This window comes from Lissotriton vulgaris, chromosome 5 (assembly GCF_964263255.1).
Source record: "Lissotriton vulgaris chromosome 5, aLisVul1.2, whole genome shotgun sequence".
Lineage (NCBI taxonomy): Eukaryota > Metazoa > Chordata > Amphibia > Caudata > Salamandridae > Lissotriton > Lissotriton vulgaris.
The window spans coordinates 2,029,105,505-2,029,127,642 of NC_141693.1; the positions used below are offsets into that span (position 1 = coordinate 2,029,105,505).

The window sequence follows — 22,138 nt, forward strand, 5'->3', positions numbered from 1 at the left end:
TGGAGGTCCGTGGTAGTGGACCGATGAGATCCATCCCTACCCTATCCCATGGGTTGCCTATGATCGGCAGAGGTTGTAGTGGAACTGCAGGGGGTCGGGTCAGGTTCTTTTTTTGACACACTTCGCATGGTCTGCAATACGTTTCTGCCTCCTTATAAGTACCAGGCCAGAAGAACAACCGTACTATGTTCTGTGTCGTTTTCTCGGCCCCGCTGTGTCCTGCAGTAAGGTGGGTGTGGGCGTAGAAAAGGATCTGCTCCCTGAATTCTTTTGGTACCACTAGCTGGGATGGCTCACCTGCTTTCCCTTCTCTATACAACAAGTCGTTCACTATCCTGAATCTGGGGAACCCTTGGGTAGGTGTGCTTTGCGCGATGTGAGCCGCTTCCCACGCATTTAGTAGAGTAGGGTCGTTGGTTTGGGCGAACTTAAAACCCCTATCTAAAACCCATGGTTCGACCGACCGGTATGCCCCTGCCGGGAGGACTTTAAGTTCCCTTTCAGGGTTGTCCACTCCTATTATAAGTTCTTCGGGTAGGGTCTCCACCACCCCCACCTTCACCAAACAGGGCTCTCTACCTATTGGGTGTATGGTTATGCTTGCTAGAGGATATGTTTTGACGTCACTGTGTACACATCTGATGTGCACGGTGCCATCATGACCTATCTGGTCGGGGTGTAACAACTTCCCCTGTATGACAGATTGCCTACACCCGGAATCTAGGAGGGCTTTTACTGGTTTGCGATTTATCCGTACCCTTACATAGAATGAAGGTCCCATTTCGGCGGTGTACATCACGGCTTTTGGGATGTAGCCGACCTCCATGGGTTCCTCGGTGGTTCTTCGATGGGGGCACAATCGGGCTATATGTCCCCATTCTCCACACTCGTAGCATTGGGGCCCCTTCATAGTGGGGGGTCCTTCTGGTCGATATTGTCGGGGTCCCAGGGGCTCGGGGACCGGTTTCTTTTTATCCTGTTTGGATGGCGTCGGGATGGGCTTGCCGCTCTTGTCTGTATCCCAGGTGAAACTCCGGGGTGCTGCCCTGTTGTAATTAGAGGCCATTTCAATGGCTTGGGCTGCCGTTAGTCCTGGATGCTGTCTCAGCCATCTTTGTGTGCCGTATGGCAATACATCCATGAACTGTTCTAGGATAACGCTAGACATAATCTCTTCCTTGGTATGTATATCAGGTCTTAGCCATTTCTCGGCGGCCATCTTGACTCTTAGGTACATGGTTTTTGGGTTCTCGCCCGTTATACCTTTCTCTTTTCGGAACCGAAGTCTATATGCCTCCGCATCCATTCCCAGATGATCTAGAATCACCGCTTTGATATTGACATAGGAGGATGTACCAGAATGGTTGGCCACCTGATAGGCGGCCTGGGCTTCTCCTGTCAATAAGGGAGCAAGGAAGAACGGCCATTTGTCCTCTGGCCACCCACAAGCCCTCGCTGCCCGTTCAAAGTTCAGCAGAAATGCATCTGGATCTTCCCCTGTCACGTACTTCTGCAGAGCCACTCCCGAGGGATGTTGTCCGCCTAGTCTCGGGATTGCTGCACTTGGGGCCTGCACTACTTTGTGGAGATTGTCCATCTGTTGCGTCATGGATGTTCTAAATAGCTCTCTGTCGGCATCTGCCGTGTTAATCTGCTGGCCGATCGCCCATTCCAGCTTTTGTTGCCCGTCGATGAGGGTCTTGATCACTTGTTCCATGGCCATGGTCGGTTCCGAGGAGGAAGTAGATCCCACTTCTGACACCAGTGTGGGCGTGGGAGTAGGGACGACCGTGACACCAAGTAGTGGGGTTAAAGATGGCTTTATTTTTATGACCCTGGCAGGTTTAGACATCAACGCCTTTCTGTTCCTAAGAGTCAGTCTCTCTCGGGCGAACACGCTGGGGTCCGTGGCGATGGTCTGCTCTTTCCTTTACTCGGTTGCGGAAGGGTTGGTCTCCGAGGTATCTCCGGTATCAGGTATGCTCTCCGCTGCCTCAGAATCCGGTGCATGAAAAGAAACCAACAGAAAGGGAGCTGTTAGGGTCCAGTCCTCAATGGGGTTGCACCAGGGGATCCGGGGTATGTGAGGGAAACCAAGTGTATCGTGCCTCCTTATTTTAGTGCCTAGCGTGAGAGTGAGGTGGGGAAGAAAAGGAAGGAAAAGGGGTGGGAACGGGATAGCGGATGGGAAGGGAGCAAAACACAGGGTAGTCACGAACAGGGTCTCTTTACACTATCTACACGCTTTCGCTTCGCCTCCCCAGCCAAGCCGCCCAACGCCGCCGTACCTGTGACAGCCACACTCCTCCCTCAGGAGCGTGGCACGGCGGTCCACAGGGTCGTTGGCCTCCTGGCTTCTCTCCGCCTTCCGTCTCTCCGTCTCCTCCGGGATGTTCCTCCGGGTTGGCTTTCTCCACGCTCTTCTCCTTGTCGCCTCCGTCCTCCGTTCCTCCTGCTTCCGCCTTTCTCTCCTCCTCCGGGGTGCTCGCACACCCGACGTACAGGACTTCCCTGCTTTTCACCAATCCCGTCGCTCTGACGTCACTCGGGGGAAGGTTTCCCTCATCTGCTGAGAACGCCCAGTTAAAGGAGCCGCTGTTGTATTCGTCTTCCGGATCGCTCCATCCTTCGTCCCATCGTCCTGACTGCAAAGAAGGAGTCGATGGGGGTCAGCAGTGTGAGGTCTCCACCAATCACATGAGGCAAGCGCCCCCACCTCGTTACAAGCGCATGGCTGCCCCTGCATCGAGGCGTCCCAGCGCTGAGGTAGAACACGGAGTGGGGAGGTAGAGCAAGAATTAGCAGTGGGAAAAGAGTCAAGTCTTCACCCGCCTTCTGAAGGTTAGGTGATCAGGGTTGCTATGAATGTGTAGAGGGAAGGAGTTCCATAAGGCGGGAGCCGGCCGCTTGAAAGATTGACCCCCGATCTGACCCTCTGTATTCGTGGGATTCTGGCAAGGAGCAGGTCTGCCGAGCGCAGAGCTCATGTGGTAAACAGTAGGAGCATAGATCACTCAGGATTACTAGTGATACATAGCGTTTTGAAAATAACTCTTTATTCAAGTGGTAGCCAGTGTAGGCGGTGGAGGGCATAGATACCGCGAGCCGCAGCGTTCTGACCATGCTGCAATCTTTTTATCACTGATTTATTGGAACTCAGAAGTAGCACGTTACAGTAGTACAATCTGGACAGGATGGAGGCTTGGATAATCTGCTGATGCGTTTGAGGATAAAAAAAACAAGTATAGGCTTTAGACCTCGCAGCAGTCCGAAACATTTCCCAGCCACAGATTCAGTGTGCACCTCTAAAGTGAGTTCTTTAACCATCATAATACCCAAGTTCTTCACCACAGGTGTGGGTGCGGGGGCACTTTAAGAGCAGAAGGCCACCATTCATCCGAGATGGGAATACCTGCCTACCAGGAGGATCTCGGATTTGGATGAATTTAACTGCAAAAAATTAGTAGTAATCCACTCCGAGATGGCCATTAAATCTTCTTTGATTTTTTTTTTTTTTATAAATCTTTTTATTAAAACAAGGCATCAGTAAAAACATATTTACAGAAAAGTGCATAGCATTTAGCAGTACATCATGAAATGGAGGGGGGGGAGATGAAAACAGAAGTACATAGTCAAAAAACATTTCCATGGGGATGAAGGAACATCAATAACAACATCTCTAGGTGGTGTGCAGATTCCGCCCCTATGTGCGTTCCACCGGTTCCAGATTAAGGCCCATTTCCAAGGAAGTCTGGCAACATATACAGTTTTCTCACGGAACATGCACCAGTCCATATCTCTTTCCCACTCTCCAAGGGTAGGTGGCGTGTCCGAGCCCCACCTCTGGGCAATATTTCTTTTGGCTATCATGTTACCCAATGTGACCCATTGTGTCTGCGCTGCCGTACAATCAGTGAGTTCCCAAATGTTCAGGAGACACCTATGCGCCTCCGGTTGCAGGGATATTCCTGTGGCCTCATTCATAGTGGTGTGAACCTCTTTCCAATACTGGGCAATCTCTCGACACTCCCAAATAATGTGAAAGAATGTACCTAAGAGGCCACATTTGCGTTTTCACAATCCTCCAGTGTCAACCCCATCTGAACCAGCCGGGGCCTGTGATATATACCCTATGCAGGATCTTCAATTGAATGAGTCGAAGCCTGGCAGAAATGGCAACCACCCTCAGGGAAGAGACAGCCGCCTGCCAGTCTCTTCTTTGAATTTTGCCATGTACTGGCTGGGATTGTTGGAAAAGGTGATCACCAGCTGGGTGTCATCTGCGTATGACACCAGGGAGAAGCCCCGGGTTTTGGTTATCAGCGCCAGTGGTCGCACGTAGACGTTGAATAAGGTAGGGCTTAAATCTTACCCCTGGGGAACACCGCAACCTAATGGGTGTGTGCGGGAGGAAAATGAACGGGCAATTACTTGAAATGTCTGATCAGCCAGGAAGGACGTGAACCAAGAAAGGGCTTTACTGTTGACCCCGATCTCCTCCAGACGATGGAGCAGGATTACGTGGGAGACCATTGACCCTGGGCGTGTAACTCCACTGCGCCAGTGGAGTTTGCGGAGATTTGCCTACTCTGCGCTCCGTGGCAAATGCGGAGTAGGCAAAAACTCTGCCTCTGTGACGGAGCGGAGTTAGCCGCTCCCATCCCCCTCCCAATTGCTTTTTAAAAATATATAAATATATAAAGAAAGCACTTACCTGTATTTCTGCCGCCTCGCCTGCTTGGCCGCTCTCCTTCCTGCTCCTCTCACATCCTCGATGACGCCCTTCATAAAAAAAAAACGACATTGTAAGTCTTGTGCGTCTGTGGTTCCGGGGGAGTACTCCCACCATGCTAGAAATTCAAATATTGGTCGGCGTTCAGCCGCCCCGCCATATTGAGGTGTCTCCTTATACTATACTGTTAGATTTGGGGGGTCTCTAGTTGGTACAGGTAGGTACTTGTGACAAGTAGGGACCCTCTCCTCTAGTCAGGGAAAGGGAGATTACACTCCTAAAATAACTCCTGCTCACCCTCAAGGTAGCGTGGCGAGAGCAGCCAAGGCTTTATAATAATAATAATAATAATAATAAAACCATTTGTAGAGCGCCTGGTTACACTCAGAACAGTGAGTCCCCGCGCTGTGGATACAATCCGCCCCAGAGAGCCCACCACTGAACAGAGCAATGAAGACTGTGACAGGCTAAGCACATGCTCTCATATGCGAGGGAAGAGATGGGTCTTTAACTTGAGGTGAAACCTCATCTCAGATGGTTCCATTCGTAGTTCAATGGGGAGTTTGTTCCAGTGACTAGCCGCCAGATAACGAAATGATCGGCCTCGCATTCTTGCCCTAAAGATGCGGGGCACTGTGAACAACATACTCCCGAACGACCTGAGATTTCGTTTAGGGCGGTAAATGGTAGGAGCTTTTTCAAATAAGACGGTCCTTTCTCATGGGCTATGCGATGGGAGATGCATAATGCTTTAAATAAAATGCGCTCTCTGATGGGTAGCCAGTGTAACTTCGCTAAAGCTTGCTTCCCTGATGCTTTTCTCTGCAGAATCAGCATCAAACGTGCAGCCGCATTTTGGACTCTTTGCAGCTGCTTTAGCCCCTTCTGACTAAGACCAATAAACAGAGCATTTCCATAGTCTAAGTGTGGGGTAACTAGGGCGTGAATCAAGGATTTCCTAGTACTGATGGGCAGAAGGTCTAGTACCTTCCGTAAGGTTTTGAGAATTGCATAACACCTGCCTGTCACTTTTGTGATATGCTTCCCAAACGAAAGCTCTGAATCCAACAGGACTCCTAGGTTCTTTGCTGTTTCTGTCGGGGCAGGGGTCTGACCTAATTCTGCCGGCCACCAAGCTGATAACCAAATGGAAGGGGTTCTCCCAATTATTAGCACCTCTGTCTTATCCCCATTAAGACGTAGACAGTTATTGTTCATCCAACTTGCCACCGTTGTCAGACAGGTGGAAACGTTTACAGCTGCCTCGCTCTGGCCCTGGGTAAGGGTGATCATTAGTTGTGTATCATCGGCGTAGGTAATAATATCTACACCAAATGATTCCACTATGCGGGCAAGGGGTTCCATATAAAGGTTGAATAATGTTGGGCTCAAACTGGAGCCCTGTGGAACCCCATGCTTCAGCTGTCTAGACGAAGATTTAAATGGGGGGCAGTGGACTTGAAAGCTTCTATTCTCCAGGAAGGACTTTATCCACTCATAGGCTGATCCTACCACTCCTATCTCTGACAGCCGTGTCAGCAGCGTGGTGTGCGACACAGTGTCAAATGCCGCACTTAGATCTAAAAGTACCAACGCTGCTGTCTGTCCCTCATCCGCTGTCTGTCTCAATAGTTCTGTGGAGTATAGGATGGCTGATTCTGTCGAATATCTCGCTCTAAATCCCGATTGAGTCGGGTGTAAGAGATGGCCTTTCTCTAGGTGATCCATAAGCTGCAAATTAACTACTTTCTCTATTACCTTCATACAGAGTAGAAGCAGAGATATAGGACGTAAGTTCTGAAGTTGGGACACATGTAAATTAGGTTTCTTTTTCAGGGGAATTACCTGTGCTCTTTTCCATGCCTCTGGTACAAGGCATTCCTGAAAAGACAAGGTAGTCAAATGACTGATGTGATCTATCACCTCGTCAAGGATGCCACTGAAGCCTTTAGGTGGAGCTGCATCATTCGGGGAGCCTGACTGAACACTTTTTCTATCTGGAGCTTTGAAACATTTTAGGTGTGAGGTTAGGGCCTGGCTCCTGCCCATATCACTCTGGATCAGGGATCCAACCGTCCCAACTGTAAATGAAGCATGTATTTGTTCCACTTTGTTGACAAAGTGGTCTGCGATTGAGTCTCATAGTTCATCAGAGAAGGTGTCTTGGGTTGATAATCTATCCGGGACAGTGATCTCTTTATAGATAGCACATAGGTCTTTAGATGGGTTATCCGCTGTTTCAATTCTTTCCCTAAAGAACTTTCCCTTTGCGACTCTAATCATTTGATGGTACTTGTTTAGCTCCACTCTATAGTGTTGTTTACATCCTATATCATTATTTTTTCGCCAACAGCGTTCTAAATTTTTGCAGGTAGCTTTAGCTTCTTTGAGTTCTTCGCTAAACCAGGGAACTGTTTTAGTTCGTCTCACTGGTGCTTTACTAGTCCAGGGAGCCACGGTATCTAAGACCTTTGCCATCCACTCCTCGTAAGCAAGCCAAGCCTCATTCAATGTGCCGCTCCGAGGGGGCGGCACATCCAACAAAGCCAGTCTATACACTTCCTGTGTAAATTTTTTCCAATTTCTACGCTTATAAGACAAAGGTTTAGTCGTTTTAGCTTCATTTGGGTCATATTTGGCCTCTAAGTGACGAGAGAGTAGCCCGACCATAGAATTCTAATCGGGATGGACAGTCAGTTCGTCCCAGTTGGCAAATATGGGGTCTAGCAGATGGCCTTGTTGATGTGTGGGCGATAATGATTGAAGTTCTAACATCAAGGAGTTCAACGCCCCCGTTAGCGCTTGCGCCTCTTTACAATCATCATCCTCAAAATGTAGATTTATATCTCACAAAATGAGGAGCCGCTTATAGCGTATTGCCGGTTGGGCAACAATATCTACCAAACTGTCACTGAACGTTGCCGCTGTGCCCGGGGGATGATAAATCAGATAGCCATTTATAATGTTTTTGGGGGTAATATTTATTGTAAAGCGTCCTGCCTCACTATTCAGAATCTTAACCTGTTCCAAGGTGCAGATTAACTCCTTTCTATGAATGATCGTGATTCCACCCCCCTTCTGGAGTCCTCAATCCACTCGAAGCAAGCATTACCCCGAAGGAATGGCGTCAAGGGCTTCTGGAGATGTAGTTTCATCTAACCAAGTTTCTGTCAGAAAAATCACATCAAGCCGACGATCCACTATTAAGTCGTGGATTTCGACTGTGTGCTTTTTCAAAGAGCGGCAATTCAGCAAAAGCATTTTGACTGTTGCCGCCTCTTTCCGCATATCATTAAGGGGGCAAGAGATGAAAGAGCACACATGGCAGCAGAATGGTACAGTATCTGCCTGCAATTTATGCTTACAACTTGTTTTGGCTTTAGGACTCGAGTAGAGAAGTTGTTCTTTGGAATAAGACACTCTACCTGATCCTTTTCGATCACCACTTGCAGGGGTTCTAGCCCTTGGCCGCGTACAGTCGCAGACGGGCCCACCTTTGGCGCGCCATTGGCGCGGTCGCTGCTTCCCCTGCATTTATAGTGGTTAATGAAGCACAGGGGCAGGACAGCACAACTAGAGCGCTAACCTAATTCCTGCAGAGCCCGGAAGTGTTGGGTTGCCTCACCCTCCGCTTACTAACGCCCACAAGGACGCGGCGGACCGGGGCGGGCCTCAGAAGTTTGAACACAGTGAGTTCACACAATTATTTTGATTTTAAACAGTTATGAAGTCGTAGCCAATTTTAAAAAATTCATGCAGGTAAAACAATTCAATATAGCAGCATTAGCAGCAGCAATTCGCGCCAGACTAAAATTACTCTTTCACAGCAGCCAGCTCACGCCAGTGGATGCGTCTGTCTCCGCCACCGACAGACCTGCATTTATTTCAGAGGCCTTGTAAGTTAAGCATTTGTGACCACATACAGTAACCCAGTTACAGTAACCCAGTGACAACACTACAAATGGACACCACACAGGTTTTATATAAAAAATAAGTAGACTTTAAATAGAGTTACCACAAGACTATAAACAACAAAAATACACACTATTGTTACTTTAAGATGGTAGATTTAAGCTTAGTTCAGTTCCGTTTTAGATGCGACACTCTGCGTCATTGTACCTTAAGTTGTGTTGCGCTTCCACAACAAGCAATGTCGCAGAGATGGGAAATGCCGCAAAGTTCAGATACAAAGAAATAAAGACGTGAAGATCTTCTAGATGCGGCACGCTTATCGGGGGTGCGAGAAGCTTCTTGGTTCGATGCGTGGACTACAGCGGCGACATCCAAGATGCGACAGGAGCAGCTCCGGGGGCGACGCTCTTCTCCCACGATGCGTGAAGCTTCCGCTCGATGCGACAACTACAGCGGCTACATTCAAGATGCGACGGCAGCAGGTCCGGCGGCGCGCTTCTCGGGGATGCGAGGTGCTCTTGGGCAATGCTGTGCAATGCGACTGTTCCAGCGGCGACACCCTCATTCTTCGGAGTTGCGATGTCAGGCACAGTGACGGCGACACACTCCAACCTCGTTGTGAGATTGTTCTCCTGATGCGGTGCAGTGCGACAGCTCCAGCAGCGACCCCCTCCTTTGGAGTTGCGACTGCAGCAGCGACGTCGACACGCTTCCTCTTCGTTGTGGCACGCTTCTCTCCGATGCAGTGCAGTGCGACAGTTCCAGCGGCGACACCCTCCTTCTTCGGAGTTGCGACGGCAGGCACAGCGACGGTGACACGCTTCTTCTCGTTGAGTCGCACTTCCAGTTCTTTGAGACAGGCAGTTCCTCAGAAGGCCCGAAACAGCAGCAGGCACTTTCACAAGAACTCTGGTGAGCTAGGAGGTGAAGCCTGTTGTCCCCGAGACTTCATCAGGAGGCAAGCTCTTTTCCAAGCCCTTGGAGATCCTTCACAAGTTGAAATCCAAGTACACAAAGTTCCTTTCTCCTTCCTTTGGCAGTAAGGCAACCACTGCAGGCCAATCCCCCAAGCAGCACTTCAGCTTGGGAATAGTCTCTCCTCAGTTTCTTCAGGTTCCTCTCATCAGTAAAGATTTCTTCTTGTAGTCCAAAATTGATCTAATTTCATGGGATCAGGGTCCCAATATTTATACCCCAAAATCCTTTTTCTCCGAGGGGAGAGGGGCCATCGCCCAGTCCAAACCAGTTCCTGAGCACTTTGTCTACCAGACCTCTCCCTTCATTTCGCAGTGCAGGGCAGAGACATCTGACACCCCACAGGAGGTGGAGCCAGCATTGTGGATGGCAAGTACAGTCCTGGAGCACTTTGTTGACGGGACTCCTTCTCTTCTTTCAGTGTGCAGGGCAGAGCCTCTCCCCATGGGGTGGAGCCAGCATTGTGGAAGGCAGGCACAGCCCTATTCAAGGTTCAGGTGCAACTCCTCCCTCCCATCTAGATGCAGATCTCTCTATTCACCACTGGGTGACTCAGCCAGTCTCTTGGATTCCCCCAGCCCTGTCAATCACAAAACCAGACAAAGGAATACACATCCTAGCAGAGGCAGGTTTGAATGGTTAGACAAGCAAATACCTACTTTCTAAAAGTGGTATTTGCAAACACAGAATATTAAAATAAACTTTACTAAAGGATGTATTTTATTATTCTGAGTTCAGGCATACTAAACTTGAATTTCTTCCATGTTCTCTGAGTCTGTTAGGATTATAACATGTAACCATTCTAACAGCCCATTCTGGCCTATGGAGAACAGGTAGCCTTGCAATAGTAAAAAACGAAAATGGCTGTAATTCACTATTAGGACATGCCACACACATCAGGGCTTGTCCTACCTTATACTTACAATGCGCCCTGCCCTTGGGCCTACCATAGGAGTGACTCACATGAAGTAAAGGGAAGGTTTAGGGGCTGGCAAGTGTGTGCACTTGCCCAGTCAACATGACAGTACCAGACTGCACGCAGGCTCTGCAATGGCAGACTTTAGACACATTTTACAAGGCTGCTTCTGTGGGTGGCACAACCAGCGCTGCAGGCCCACTAGCAGCATTTGGATTACATGCCCTGGGCACACTCAGTGCACGAGACTAGGGTCTGACAAGTAAACCAACATAACAAAGCAAGAACAAAAACCTCTCAGGTAATTACTTTAAACATTGGTAATATATCCACAGTTCATTGAAATAAGTACATTGCCCCACACAAAAAAGATATTTTAGAAAAATATATCGGTTCTTTAATTATTTTACATCAATTCCTTAGTAAATCACAAATAAATAATCATCATATATAAATCAAAACATTGTGTAACCCAACAAACCAGTATCTACATCCATCACGCATCTCCATACAAACCACTCAATCACACCAATCACATGCAACCGTCTCCCCAATTTGAACCAACTCCACAACATACACTAAACAGTTAAAGTAATTAACACACTATGACCACATACAAAAAGTATATAAAAAAGTTCTTTTTACAGTAGGGAGCACTTGCACTGTGGCACTGAACAGCAGAGGCACAGTGCCCAAAGCATCTATACACCAGCAAAAACACATGAGGCAACAGCTAAAATGGAAGGGAGACCCACGCCAATGGTGCCAGGTCTAACATATACCATGTGCGTAAAATACGCAATGACGTAATTCCTCTTTTTTGACTCTGCCTGCCACTATATAAACTCAGCAGCCATCTTAACTTGTCTAAACTGTGTAGCACAATGTAGGAGAGTAGGGTCTGCTTTCCTATGGTCACCCCAATTTTTGCTTTTTGCTTCACTGGTTTTCGACTTAATGTGGCCGTGGCCCTGCTAATCAGACCCAAAGCCTGCTGTTCTCTCTCTAAATTCACAACCATGTACTTTAGGTACATTACCAATTGGGTATTGGGTCACCTTATCAGCCCCTGTACAGTGTACTATTGGTATCCAGGGCATAGGTGCATCCAAGGCCTACCAGGAGCTGCAGCATATCTTTTGCCACCCCTGGCTGGCCATCCAATCTGACACAACTGGCTGATCACTCAGCTGGGGCAAGGTGGTTTAATCACCCCTTGCTTAGATATAGTATACCTATATCTAAACCTATATCTGGACACATATACACCTATAACTCACTCCTATGGCAGGCCTTAACAATCCTGGAGGCAGAGTGCTTGGTTTTATGTGAGATGGTGCTCTAGCATTGGAGAAGTGTGGCTCACTGGTTAGAGGAGGCATACCCTGAAGCAGAGGTCAGACCCGGGACCAGGGTTCAATTCCCGATGCGGCAGGGTCTTGAGCCCTATTGTCCACGGACTCGATAATTTTCGCTTCGGTGCCCACTCTAATCACGGGTTCACACTCTGCAACTCTGGGCATTAGCTTGCTTAATCTCCACAACGCCCCCCCCCCCTGCGGCGGGATGCCTGGCTTTCACCTTGGGGATGCCCAGTACGGGTTATCTCACAGGGAAAAGCCAGGATGGGTTCCCAAGGCAAGCGCCGAGATGCCCTAGGGTAAGTCGAGCGCTATATAAGAACACACATACATACATACATTTCCAACTACTTTGTTTCTCAGCAGGAAAAAAAATAACTATTTTAATAAATTTTTATAATAATTTAGAGGATGACCATTTTTGTATCACCCTCTCAACAATTCAGGAAAAAATTGCCCTGCTCAGACATCTGTACGAAAAAAAGGGACCATTCATTTACTATGGGGAGGGGACTTCAATTTACACCCCTGTCCACGTTCGGGCATGCGGAGTTGTGGGATAGTGGATGAGCATGATAACCCTCTCATGCACTTCCCCCACGTAAGGACAGGGACAGCTATGAGCAATCTCCTTCTAGATTTAGAACTGACAATAGCAAACATAACCGATTCTACTCAGAATCTCCCAGATCCAACATACCTAGGGAGAGGGCATGAGACCACCGTCGATTACATTCTTTTGACGGATGGACTAAGACACCTAACCAGGGATTTTACACTCATGAAAAATATTCTAAGTGACCGTTGTGCCCTTAGACTAGATGTTAATCTGAATGATCTAGAAACTCAAACATCAACTATAGCAAATACTCTATCCCAAAATAAGATAGAATTGGGAAAGAATAACGGGTACACCCTGAAATGGGAAAAGATCGATCCCACTCAACTAACCGAGAAACTGATAAAAATAACATACCCTAACATAATAAATTGCTTAGATCTTTCACTAGATGATGGGGCGGTTCTTGAAAACTTCAAGACAATATTAGAAAAAACAAAAGGATTGTTGACTAGAAATTCTAATCCAGCTAAGTCAACTGTACCAGGATGGTTTAACCGCGACTGCACTGTGGTGCTAACTAAGCTAAAAACGGCCCTTAAACAACCACATAGAGTTTACAGAGCTCAGCAACAGATACAGCACCTTAGGCTCCACTATAATAAGGCAAGGAAGATGAGAAAACAAGAGCTAAAACAAGCTCTATGGGATGACCTTCATAAAAGTGCAGTTATGAAAAACAGTGAGTCCTTTTGGCGGATAGTTAAGACCCCCTTCTTATCCGATCCTAACGGCCCTAAGATAGAAGTGGCTATAGAAGAGGAAATCTGGGTAAATCATTTCTCAAAAATATTTAAACTAACATTTCCGCCTGAAGGGCAAGATCACTCTCTTCCCCCAGTTCAATTTCCAATTCCCCTGCAATTCGATATCCTTGATGTAATTCAGGCATTGATGTCAAGTAAAAGTGGTAAAGCACCTGGCCCTGATGGGGTCCCAGCATATTTTTTTAAACACCTTCCAGACCTCTGGGCCTCTATACTCACAAGAGTATGTACTGCAGCAGCGAAATTGGGATTGATGGAGTCCTGGTCCAACTCATCATCCACACCTATATCATTTGCAGGTTGTTGCCACACTCTGCCACCTCCCCTGCCTGTGACAAATACCACAGCCCACTCCTTTATAACTGCCAGTGCTCCTCGCTTAGCGACACAGTATACTAGAGCAGCACTCATTAATTCACGCTCTCTCCCTAAACATAGTCTGGACATCAGGGAGAGCATTATTAATCACGAACTTGACATCTTGTTCATCACAGAATCATGGGGAGATGAAGCATCAGGCCCTGACTTTGTGCAAGCTACCCCTGAAGGTTACAGCGTAGCTAGACAAGATAGAGCCTCGGGGCGAGGCGGAGGCCTAGCCATTATCTATAGGGACATTTATCGTGCCAAATTTCAGCCCATTCAAAGTACCAATTGCGAAGCTTTCGCGTTTACTATCAATCTTACACACAAACAGGCGTTTAAAGGAACCCCGGTGTACAGGCCACCTGGGGCGCGCACTAAATTCCTAGCTGCACTCACTGAAATTATGGAATCAGTAATAGAATCCCCGACTTATACGATTCTTGGGGACTTTAATTTTCCTCTGGAAAACATGGAAAACAAAGACACACTCCAATTTATCACTGATATGCAGGCAATAGGACTGAAGCAGCTGGTGAAGGGCCCCACGCATGAAGCCGGACATACGCTGGATGGCCTGTTTACGAATGACCATGGCATTGAGTTGGTAGCAACACTACCTCTGATATGGTCTGACCACCAAGCCATTATTTTTAGGATTCGGATGCTACCACTCAAACCCCCTCAGACCAAAGATAGGGCATCAGTGGGGGCGCGGATGTGGAAAAACGCAGATATACCACATCTTTCAAACCTCTTGCTGTCATCTGCTCCAGAAAGCGGAGACGATACAGAAACTGTCCATTAAATTTCAGGAATGTATCTTAAAAGCTGCGAACGAAGTTGCCCCTGAAAAAATTTATCGCCCCAATAGAGCGACTCCATCTGCCCAGTGGTACACAGAGGAGCTGCGACTCCAGCGTCAGTTCTGTAGAAATTTAGAAAGGCGTTGGAGAAAGCACTATAGTCCATCGGCCAAGCAAGAATACAAAAGTGCTCTAGCGATATATAAAAAAGCTATTACCACACAAAATAATCTTTTTTTCACTGGTCGAATTGAGCGCGCCCAGAACTCAGCTAGGATGCTATTTCAAGTGGTGAACTCTCTGTCCACTCCTCCAGCTGGACCCACAACAGAGAACTCGCAGGAATTCTGTACCGCCCTAGCCACATTTTTCACCACTAAAGTAATGGATATTTACTCCACTTTCTCTGAAGAGCCGGTAGGAAGAGCCGCTGATTTAACTATTCAACCAGCACTGAAGCACCCTTCCTTTACTCAGCTTCAGTCAGCTACCGAAGATCAGGTCAACGCACTTGTTGGCAAGATTAAATCAGGCTCTCCGTTGGACCCGTGTCCCCCGACCATAATGAACCAACTACACAATGTTGTTACCCAGCCGCTGACCAACATATGCAACTCCATCTTTAAGACATGTGTCTATCCACAGACTTGGAAGAAGGCTATTGTTAAACCTTTGATTAAGAAGCCATCCTTAGACCCTACCATCACCTCCAACTGCAGGCCAATTGCCTGCCTTCCCTTCCCTGCCAAAATAGTAGAGGCAATAATGAATAAACAGCTCTCTGAGTTTATTGAACAACATAAACTCCTAGATGACACTCAGTTCGGGTTCCGGAAGGGACACGGAACTGAGACAGCATTGATAAAGGCCTCGGATGAAATTCGAGAGATCATGGATTCGGGAGGTGCTGCAGTGCTCATCTTGTTGGACCTGTCAGCTGCTTTTGACACGGTCGACCACGTCATCTTGGTCGACCGTGTCGCAGCCCTTGGAATTAGTCATCTGGCTAAAGATCTTATAGCTTCCTTCCTAGTTAATCGCAAACAGGCAGTCAAATTGGGCAACTACTACTCGCCCACTTCTGAACTGCCCTGTGGAGTCCCTCAAGGATCCTCGCTAAGTCCCACGCTTTTTAATATCTATGTTGCGGACTTAGCGAGGGTTATTAAATCACATGGGATGCGATTAACTACCTACGCGGACGACACCCAGCTTGTGTTGGCGGTTCACAAGAACGGTTCAGTGGTAGCAGCTTAGTTTCAGGAGGGGTTACTGGATGTACAATCATGGATGCACAGTAACCGCCTGAAACTTAATGCAGAGAAAACCGAAGTCATGACTTTTGGCAAGATCTCTCCCGAATGGTCCCCAACTTGGTGGCCCAGTCAAATGGGCTCCCCCCGATTCCAGCTGTTAAGGTTAGGAACCTGGGAGTGATCTTTGATAACAGGCTATCTTTTGGTTATCATGTCAACAAGGTGGTCTCTGCTGCATTCTTCGTGCTGAAGAAAATAAAAAAACTCATGCCATACCTACCTGCTTCGGCAGGGAAAACACTGATTACCACCTTAGTGTTTTCGAAGCTGGACTATGGAAACGCCCTCTTCCTTGGCACACACAAATACATCCTGAACAAACTACAGTCTGTGCAAAATATGGCAGCACGGATCCTGCTTAATATTCCTTGGCGACACTCCACTTCAGTAGCCATACGCCATCTACATTGGCTAAGAGTGGAGAGCAGAATCAAATTCAAGGCTCTCTGCATCGCCTATAAGGCCATCCATCAGACTGGACCGAAGTTCTTAAAGGAAGCTTTTCAGGTGTACATACCTGGAAAGAATCTAAGATCAACAGCAAGCCACCTATTGCATGTTCCCCGAACAAGAACGGCCACATGGGGAGATAGACGCTTCCTGGTAGCGACCCCCATACTGTGGAACACACTCCCCTTGTATATTAAAACAGCACCTACACTCATTGCCTTTCGTAAGGCCCTGAAAACTTGGTTATTCAATCAATAAGTTTGTGCCCTGAATTTTGTGTATCCCAGAGTATCTCACTGCGCCTAGACACCCTAGGGTATTAGTTGCGCATTAAAAGTCCCATAAATAAATAAATAAATAAATAAACTCAATCATGGTGCCAATCTTTAAAAAGGGGGACCGCCAGGACGTTACATGTTACCGTCCCATTTCATTGCTGGACTCCCTGGGCAAAGTAGTCGGCAGAGTAGTACTCGAGCGGCTCCAGCAATGCGCAGATGATAGGAACATTTTATCTGACCTGAAATTTGGATTTAGGGAAGGTTTCAGAACACGCAAAGCAGGGGACAATGTACATGGTATACGTTGACTTGTCCGCCGTGTTTGATTGCGTATCTCATGCGAAGCTATGGACTCTCTTGAAAGGCATGGGGGTGGATCCCCCCCCTCCTGGATTTTCTAAGAGAATTATATGCTGAGGCTTCTGCAAGAGTGCGCTATGGCACAAAAGGGGAACTTACCGCATCTTTCAGAGTGGAGCGGGGAGTCAGGCAGGGGTGTGTCCTGGCCCCCTTTCTCTTCTCGTTGTATACAAATGGATTAAAGGAGGGGATGTTGAGGGGGGGGGCAGGACCTCCCCAGATTAAACCAACGCTTGATCCCCGCTCTACTCTATGCGGATGACGCGGTCATTCTGGCCCGCACACCAACTGAACTTCAGAAGTCCCTGACCAAGTATGCTGATTTTATGAGCGCCTTAGACTTACATGTAAATGTTAAAAAAACATTTGTTATGGTGGCTGGAGGAGGACGAAAACGAACCAAGAACATTTACTTAAATGAACAAGAACTTGAGAGGACTCCCCAGTATCCTTATCTGGGTATAATGATTGACGAAAGGTTGAACTGGAAGGCAGCCATTGAGGCTAGGAGGCATCTTTTTAAGAGAGCCATTGTAGCACTTATGAACTTCTCCCAACGACTTGGAAGGAGACAACCAGCTGAACTGCTAAAAATCTATGCAGCGAAATGTCAGGCAATTGCATTGTATGGGGCCGGGGTATGGGGACATGCAGATGTTGGTTCCCTCCAGATAGTAGAGAATTCTTTTATGAGGTTTCTCCTATGTGCTCCAAAATGTTCCTCTATTTATGCTTGTCATCTGGAACTAGGAATCCCGTATATAGAAGACCTGATAAAGGTTCAACCATTGTTACTTTGGAGGCGCATTTGGGTCTCGGACAAAAATGTGCTGACCAAACACATCTTAGCGGATTCCATGGCGCTGGACCGCGCGTACAAAATAACATGGCTTACCTATGTCAGGCGCTTTTTTCAAGACCTGGGTCTAGAAAAGTACTATTTCACACCTGACAAGCTAATTGAAATATCAAAGAAAGAGTTGAAGCAAATAGCTCTGAATCATCTAGAGACCCTTAGGATTACCCTGGTATCAACCAAACAATCTGTAACACATGCAAACAAAGTACAGCTCACCCTGCAAATCCAGCCTTATCTGACATTAGAGATCAGTACCTATGATAACATGCTTCTGACAAGGTTTAGATTCAACCTTTTTCATAGGCTTGTAGCCTTCCCAGTAAAGAATACATGGGAACTAAACTTGGCTCATTGCCCTTGTGATGACATGTCGCCACAGTCGTGTATGCATACAATATTGTTCTGTAAATATTTTAATACCCACAGAAAAATCTGGCTACTTCCCCTGTTAAAACGCTGGGGCTTCAGACAGTGCCGTCCCGCCATGTTATGCTTACAAATGCTGGACTCTGAATGTACTTGCTATCATGTATTAAATTTCTTAAAATGTATTATCTGGCACAGAAACAACCTTTAAAAGCTGAATTATCTCAATGGAACTGATCCTTTTAACATTTTAGAATCTTGTTAAAATACTTTTATGACAGACTTGACATTTTTAAAATATGTAAATGTATAAACTATCATGTCGCTTTTATGGTTTTGCAATGTTTAAAACCGAATAAAGAATTATACATACATACATACATACATGAGCTGAGCCTGTCTGCATCTTTCGGAACCTTGTCCTTATAGCTGTTCCGGGATATTGCCATACCATATACTCTTAAGTGCATTATGAGCCTCGCGGTCAGATGCTAACTCTGGTTTGGCTTTATCAAAACATGTCGTGTAAGGTGTCATATGCTTTGGAATACTACCCCCTCGCCAGTCCTGGTGACGGGGGTAGCATTCCACCCTTCTAGAGGGAGAAGACATGTTACTTTCCTTAAACGCGGTTAAATCTAACCAGAGCCTCAGCATCACAAAATGGATGCTGCTGCCACAGACATGAGTCTGGCCTCCTGCTGCTGACTGAAACTCCGGCAGGGGAGGCCTGGACAATTGGTTTCCTGTCACAGGGAGGTGTTACACCCCCCCAGACAGGAGATAGTGGATTGGGGCAGGGAGAGCTGAATGAAACTAGACACTGCCTGGGGCACACAAGTTGTCCCATGCAATGTCCAGTTCAAACCGGTGCTGGGGCACCCCAGCCCCAGCTCTGGCGCGAAACTGGACAAAGGGAAAGGGGTGCAACCACCCCCTTCCTGGGTCCCACCCATAGGAGGGACCTAGCAGGTAATCCAGCCCCTTGATTTGGAATAAAGGTAGGAGCTGTGCCCATAGACATTAGATCATCCTGACTGAAACTTTGATACGGATCTCTGGACCCTTCGACATCCTACTCGATGTAGAAGACTGCAGAATCTCCCTTGTGGTCAAGGAGTGACCACCCGGCACAAGCAGGCACCATCAGCGCTCAAAGGTTTTCTTTGCCGTTGCTCCCGCTGGAGCTCGAATGACCGAGATCGACAAGACCTGGACTCCCAGACTTCCAACAGCCCGATCCACAGTCCCAGCATAGCTGAGACCCGTGGAGGCGACGAGAGACGTGGGACCGGCCATCTTGGAAAGCAAGCGAAGTGCTTCCTGTGCAGCTCCCGAGGCACCCTCAGAGCTGTACTTTGGGGTTTGAGAAGCCCCAGCCCCAGCCCCGAGCAGCCTGTGCACCAAAGATCACCACTCCACACTCACCGAGTGCTGCGTGGGGCCCTTTTGCACTTTTCCTGCTCGACGCTTTGTCCGGTAACTTGCCCGTTGGCTAGTGGCGTCTGAGACGACGAACCTTAGATTTTGAACTGCTGGTCTGGTTGCTCCAGGCTGGCCCTTGCTCCCCTGAAAAGGAGCCACCGATCTGACCTTCCCGGTCCGATCCAGAAGCCATCTTCGATTCCTGCGTGGGGTGCATTTGCCAAGGCCTGTTGACTCCGATTCAAGAACCGACACCGCTGACAGCGAGAGCCTGCGTGGGACAGCCCGTGATCAACTCCTGGTCATCCTCGATACTTCCTGGTCCACGTGGCGGCGAGACAAGCTTCACGACATCACCTGATCGCAACCCGACATTGCCTGGTTCTGTCCTGGTTCCATCATGGTCACTGGCTAGTGACTTAGACTCTGTCCCCTCTGCTTTCCGGTACTCTACATCTTCATCCAACCGGACTCTTCTCTTCTGGCCGCCTGCAGCATCTTTTCCTCGAGGCTCCATAGAACTCCACAAAGAAACCAGACGCACTTTGGCACCTATGCACCCGCTTCCTGTGGGTGAGGTAACGAGGGTACTCCGGTGCCCCTGTAGTGATTTACATCCATAGTGTCCTAGTTTCAAGTGGCTAAGTTCTAGTCCAGTCAGAAGTCTCCTAAACCCACAACTTTCTGATTTTTACGCACCATTGACTTGTATGGTAAACGCGGTTGCCTATAGACTGTGCACCCGCATCCTGTGGGCCTCCTATATCCTAACCTTCATTAGTCCAGTGTAGCCCCAGCGATTCTCAAGGCCCTATGCATTACCTTTGTTCGTGACGTGGTTCTTATACCACTTTTTTAATATATGGTTTGAGTGGCCACCCGGCCTATCCATAATTGTGCAGCTTATTGTATGTTATATTAAGTTCTTTGTTTAACGGTTGTGCTTCTGTGCTCATAAAGAGTATAGGGGATTATTCTAGTAATAAATACATATATTTTGTAATATATAACTTGTGTGCTGTCCTTTCATTTGGTATTCAAGGGGTATATGTGATGGTAGTACAGCTGGCTTCACATGCCCTCTTGAGTTTAGCCTAAGACTGCTTTGTCCATGCTACCCCTAGGATAGCTGGTCTATAAGGTTGACTTACAACCAATCACCATAAGGGTCGTTTGGACTGGTGCACTGTGAATATTAGAATAGTGAACATCATATACCAGGCCACCTTCTCGAACACAACATAACTCCATCATATTGGCGTGTCTAAACCACGTAGCACAAAGTAAAACTTCACCATATTTAACAATCTCAAATTTGATCTAGATCATCCTGAGGTCCAAATTCTATTATAGGTCCTGTTTATATATCCTATATAATCGAAATATTGACGTCATAATTACCCAATCCACAGTCATTGAAGAATGCACAAATGATTCAATTAATCCATATGCCTCATAAATGTAATAGTAATTGTGGATTCACTGTTCTCGATATTTTATGTACTTTGAGTACATAATTCTGAAAGGAGTAAAGTAATAGGATAGGCAATAGGTCCCCAGAGATGGAGGGGGCAGACCTAGTTCTGTCTGCACACATTATCTTTTCTATTTGCCATTTCGTTTAGATGCATCATATTGTCAACATCTATAATTAACCAATCAAATCTCATTGTTAGTACAAAATTAGCTCGATTGAATCAAACGCCACATGTGTCTAATAACTGGTGTAGGTTCAAAATTTCCAACATACTGTGAAAAATCTTGTTGCGGCCGAATGACTCTGCAATCCTTCTCTTCTAGGTACTGAGGGGAAGGCCGGGATGGCGGCCGTCGCTGACCCTCATGGCACATGTGACTTAGAGAGGTTTGCCCGTGAGCTGCGCAAGGCACTTCCAGTGTACGCCCACCCAGTGTTTCTGCGGCTGCTGCCAGAAGTCAACAAGACCGGTGAGTCCACACACCTTTCCTAGGATGGCCCCGAAACAAGAGTCTGGTGATGTGCATGTTCTGCTGCTGTCTGGGTTTTATTCTAACCCCCTACAGGGTATACCCCGATAGTCTCAGCAGTGGCAGAAATGACTGAGGTCAGAATAGGCTGGTCCACTTCTCTGAAGTAGCATAAGTCCGTTAGCAAATCAAAAAAGGTGACCGGTGGAATGCCTAAATTAATCTCCGGCTGCTGGTTTTCTTTTACTGTTGCCACTCCAGATAGACGGCCTGAATTAGATCTGAATTAGATCTCGGCGGACGGGTTACACTGTCACAACGGTGACGGATATCCCGTCCTCTGAAATATAAATGCTATGTCATCCTAGGGCCTGATTTGTATCTCGACGGACGGGTTACTCCATCGCAACGGTGACGGATATCCCGTCCGCGGAAATATAAATGCTATTGTATCCTAGGGCCTGATTTAGATCTCAGAAGACGGGTTACTCCGTCACAACGGTGACTTATATCCCGTCAGCTGAAATATAAATCCCACAGGATATATGGGATTCATAGTTTGGCAGACGGGATATCGGTCACTTTTTTTTTGGGGGGGTGGGGGGGAGTTTTGTATAGCGCAAAGTTGTCCCGAAAGGTATCCTAGTGCTTTACATGAGCACCAGTAGCATTACAGAGCGACA

At 47.4% G+C, this 22,138-nt stretch overlaps 1 protein-coding gene across 2 annotated transcripts in view; it reads left to right on the top strand.

Moving 5' to 3' along the window:
• The window catches only part of SLC27A4 (solute carrier family 27 member 4), a 127,939-nt gene that overhangs the window by 100,115 nt on the left and 5,686 nt on the right, over positions 1-22,138 (top strand). For both annotated transcript variants that reach the window (XM_086924924.1, XM_086924925.1), the window contains exon 12: positions 21,309-21,455. In XM_086924924.1, coding sequence (XP_086781050.1) covers positions 21,309-21,455 — 147 coding nt within the window. The remainder of the gene's footprint in view (positions 1-21,308; positions 21,456-22,138) is intronic.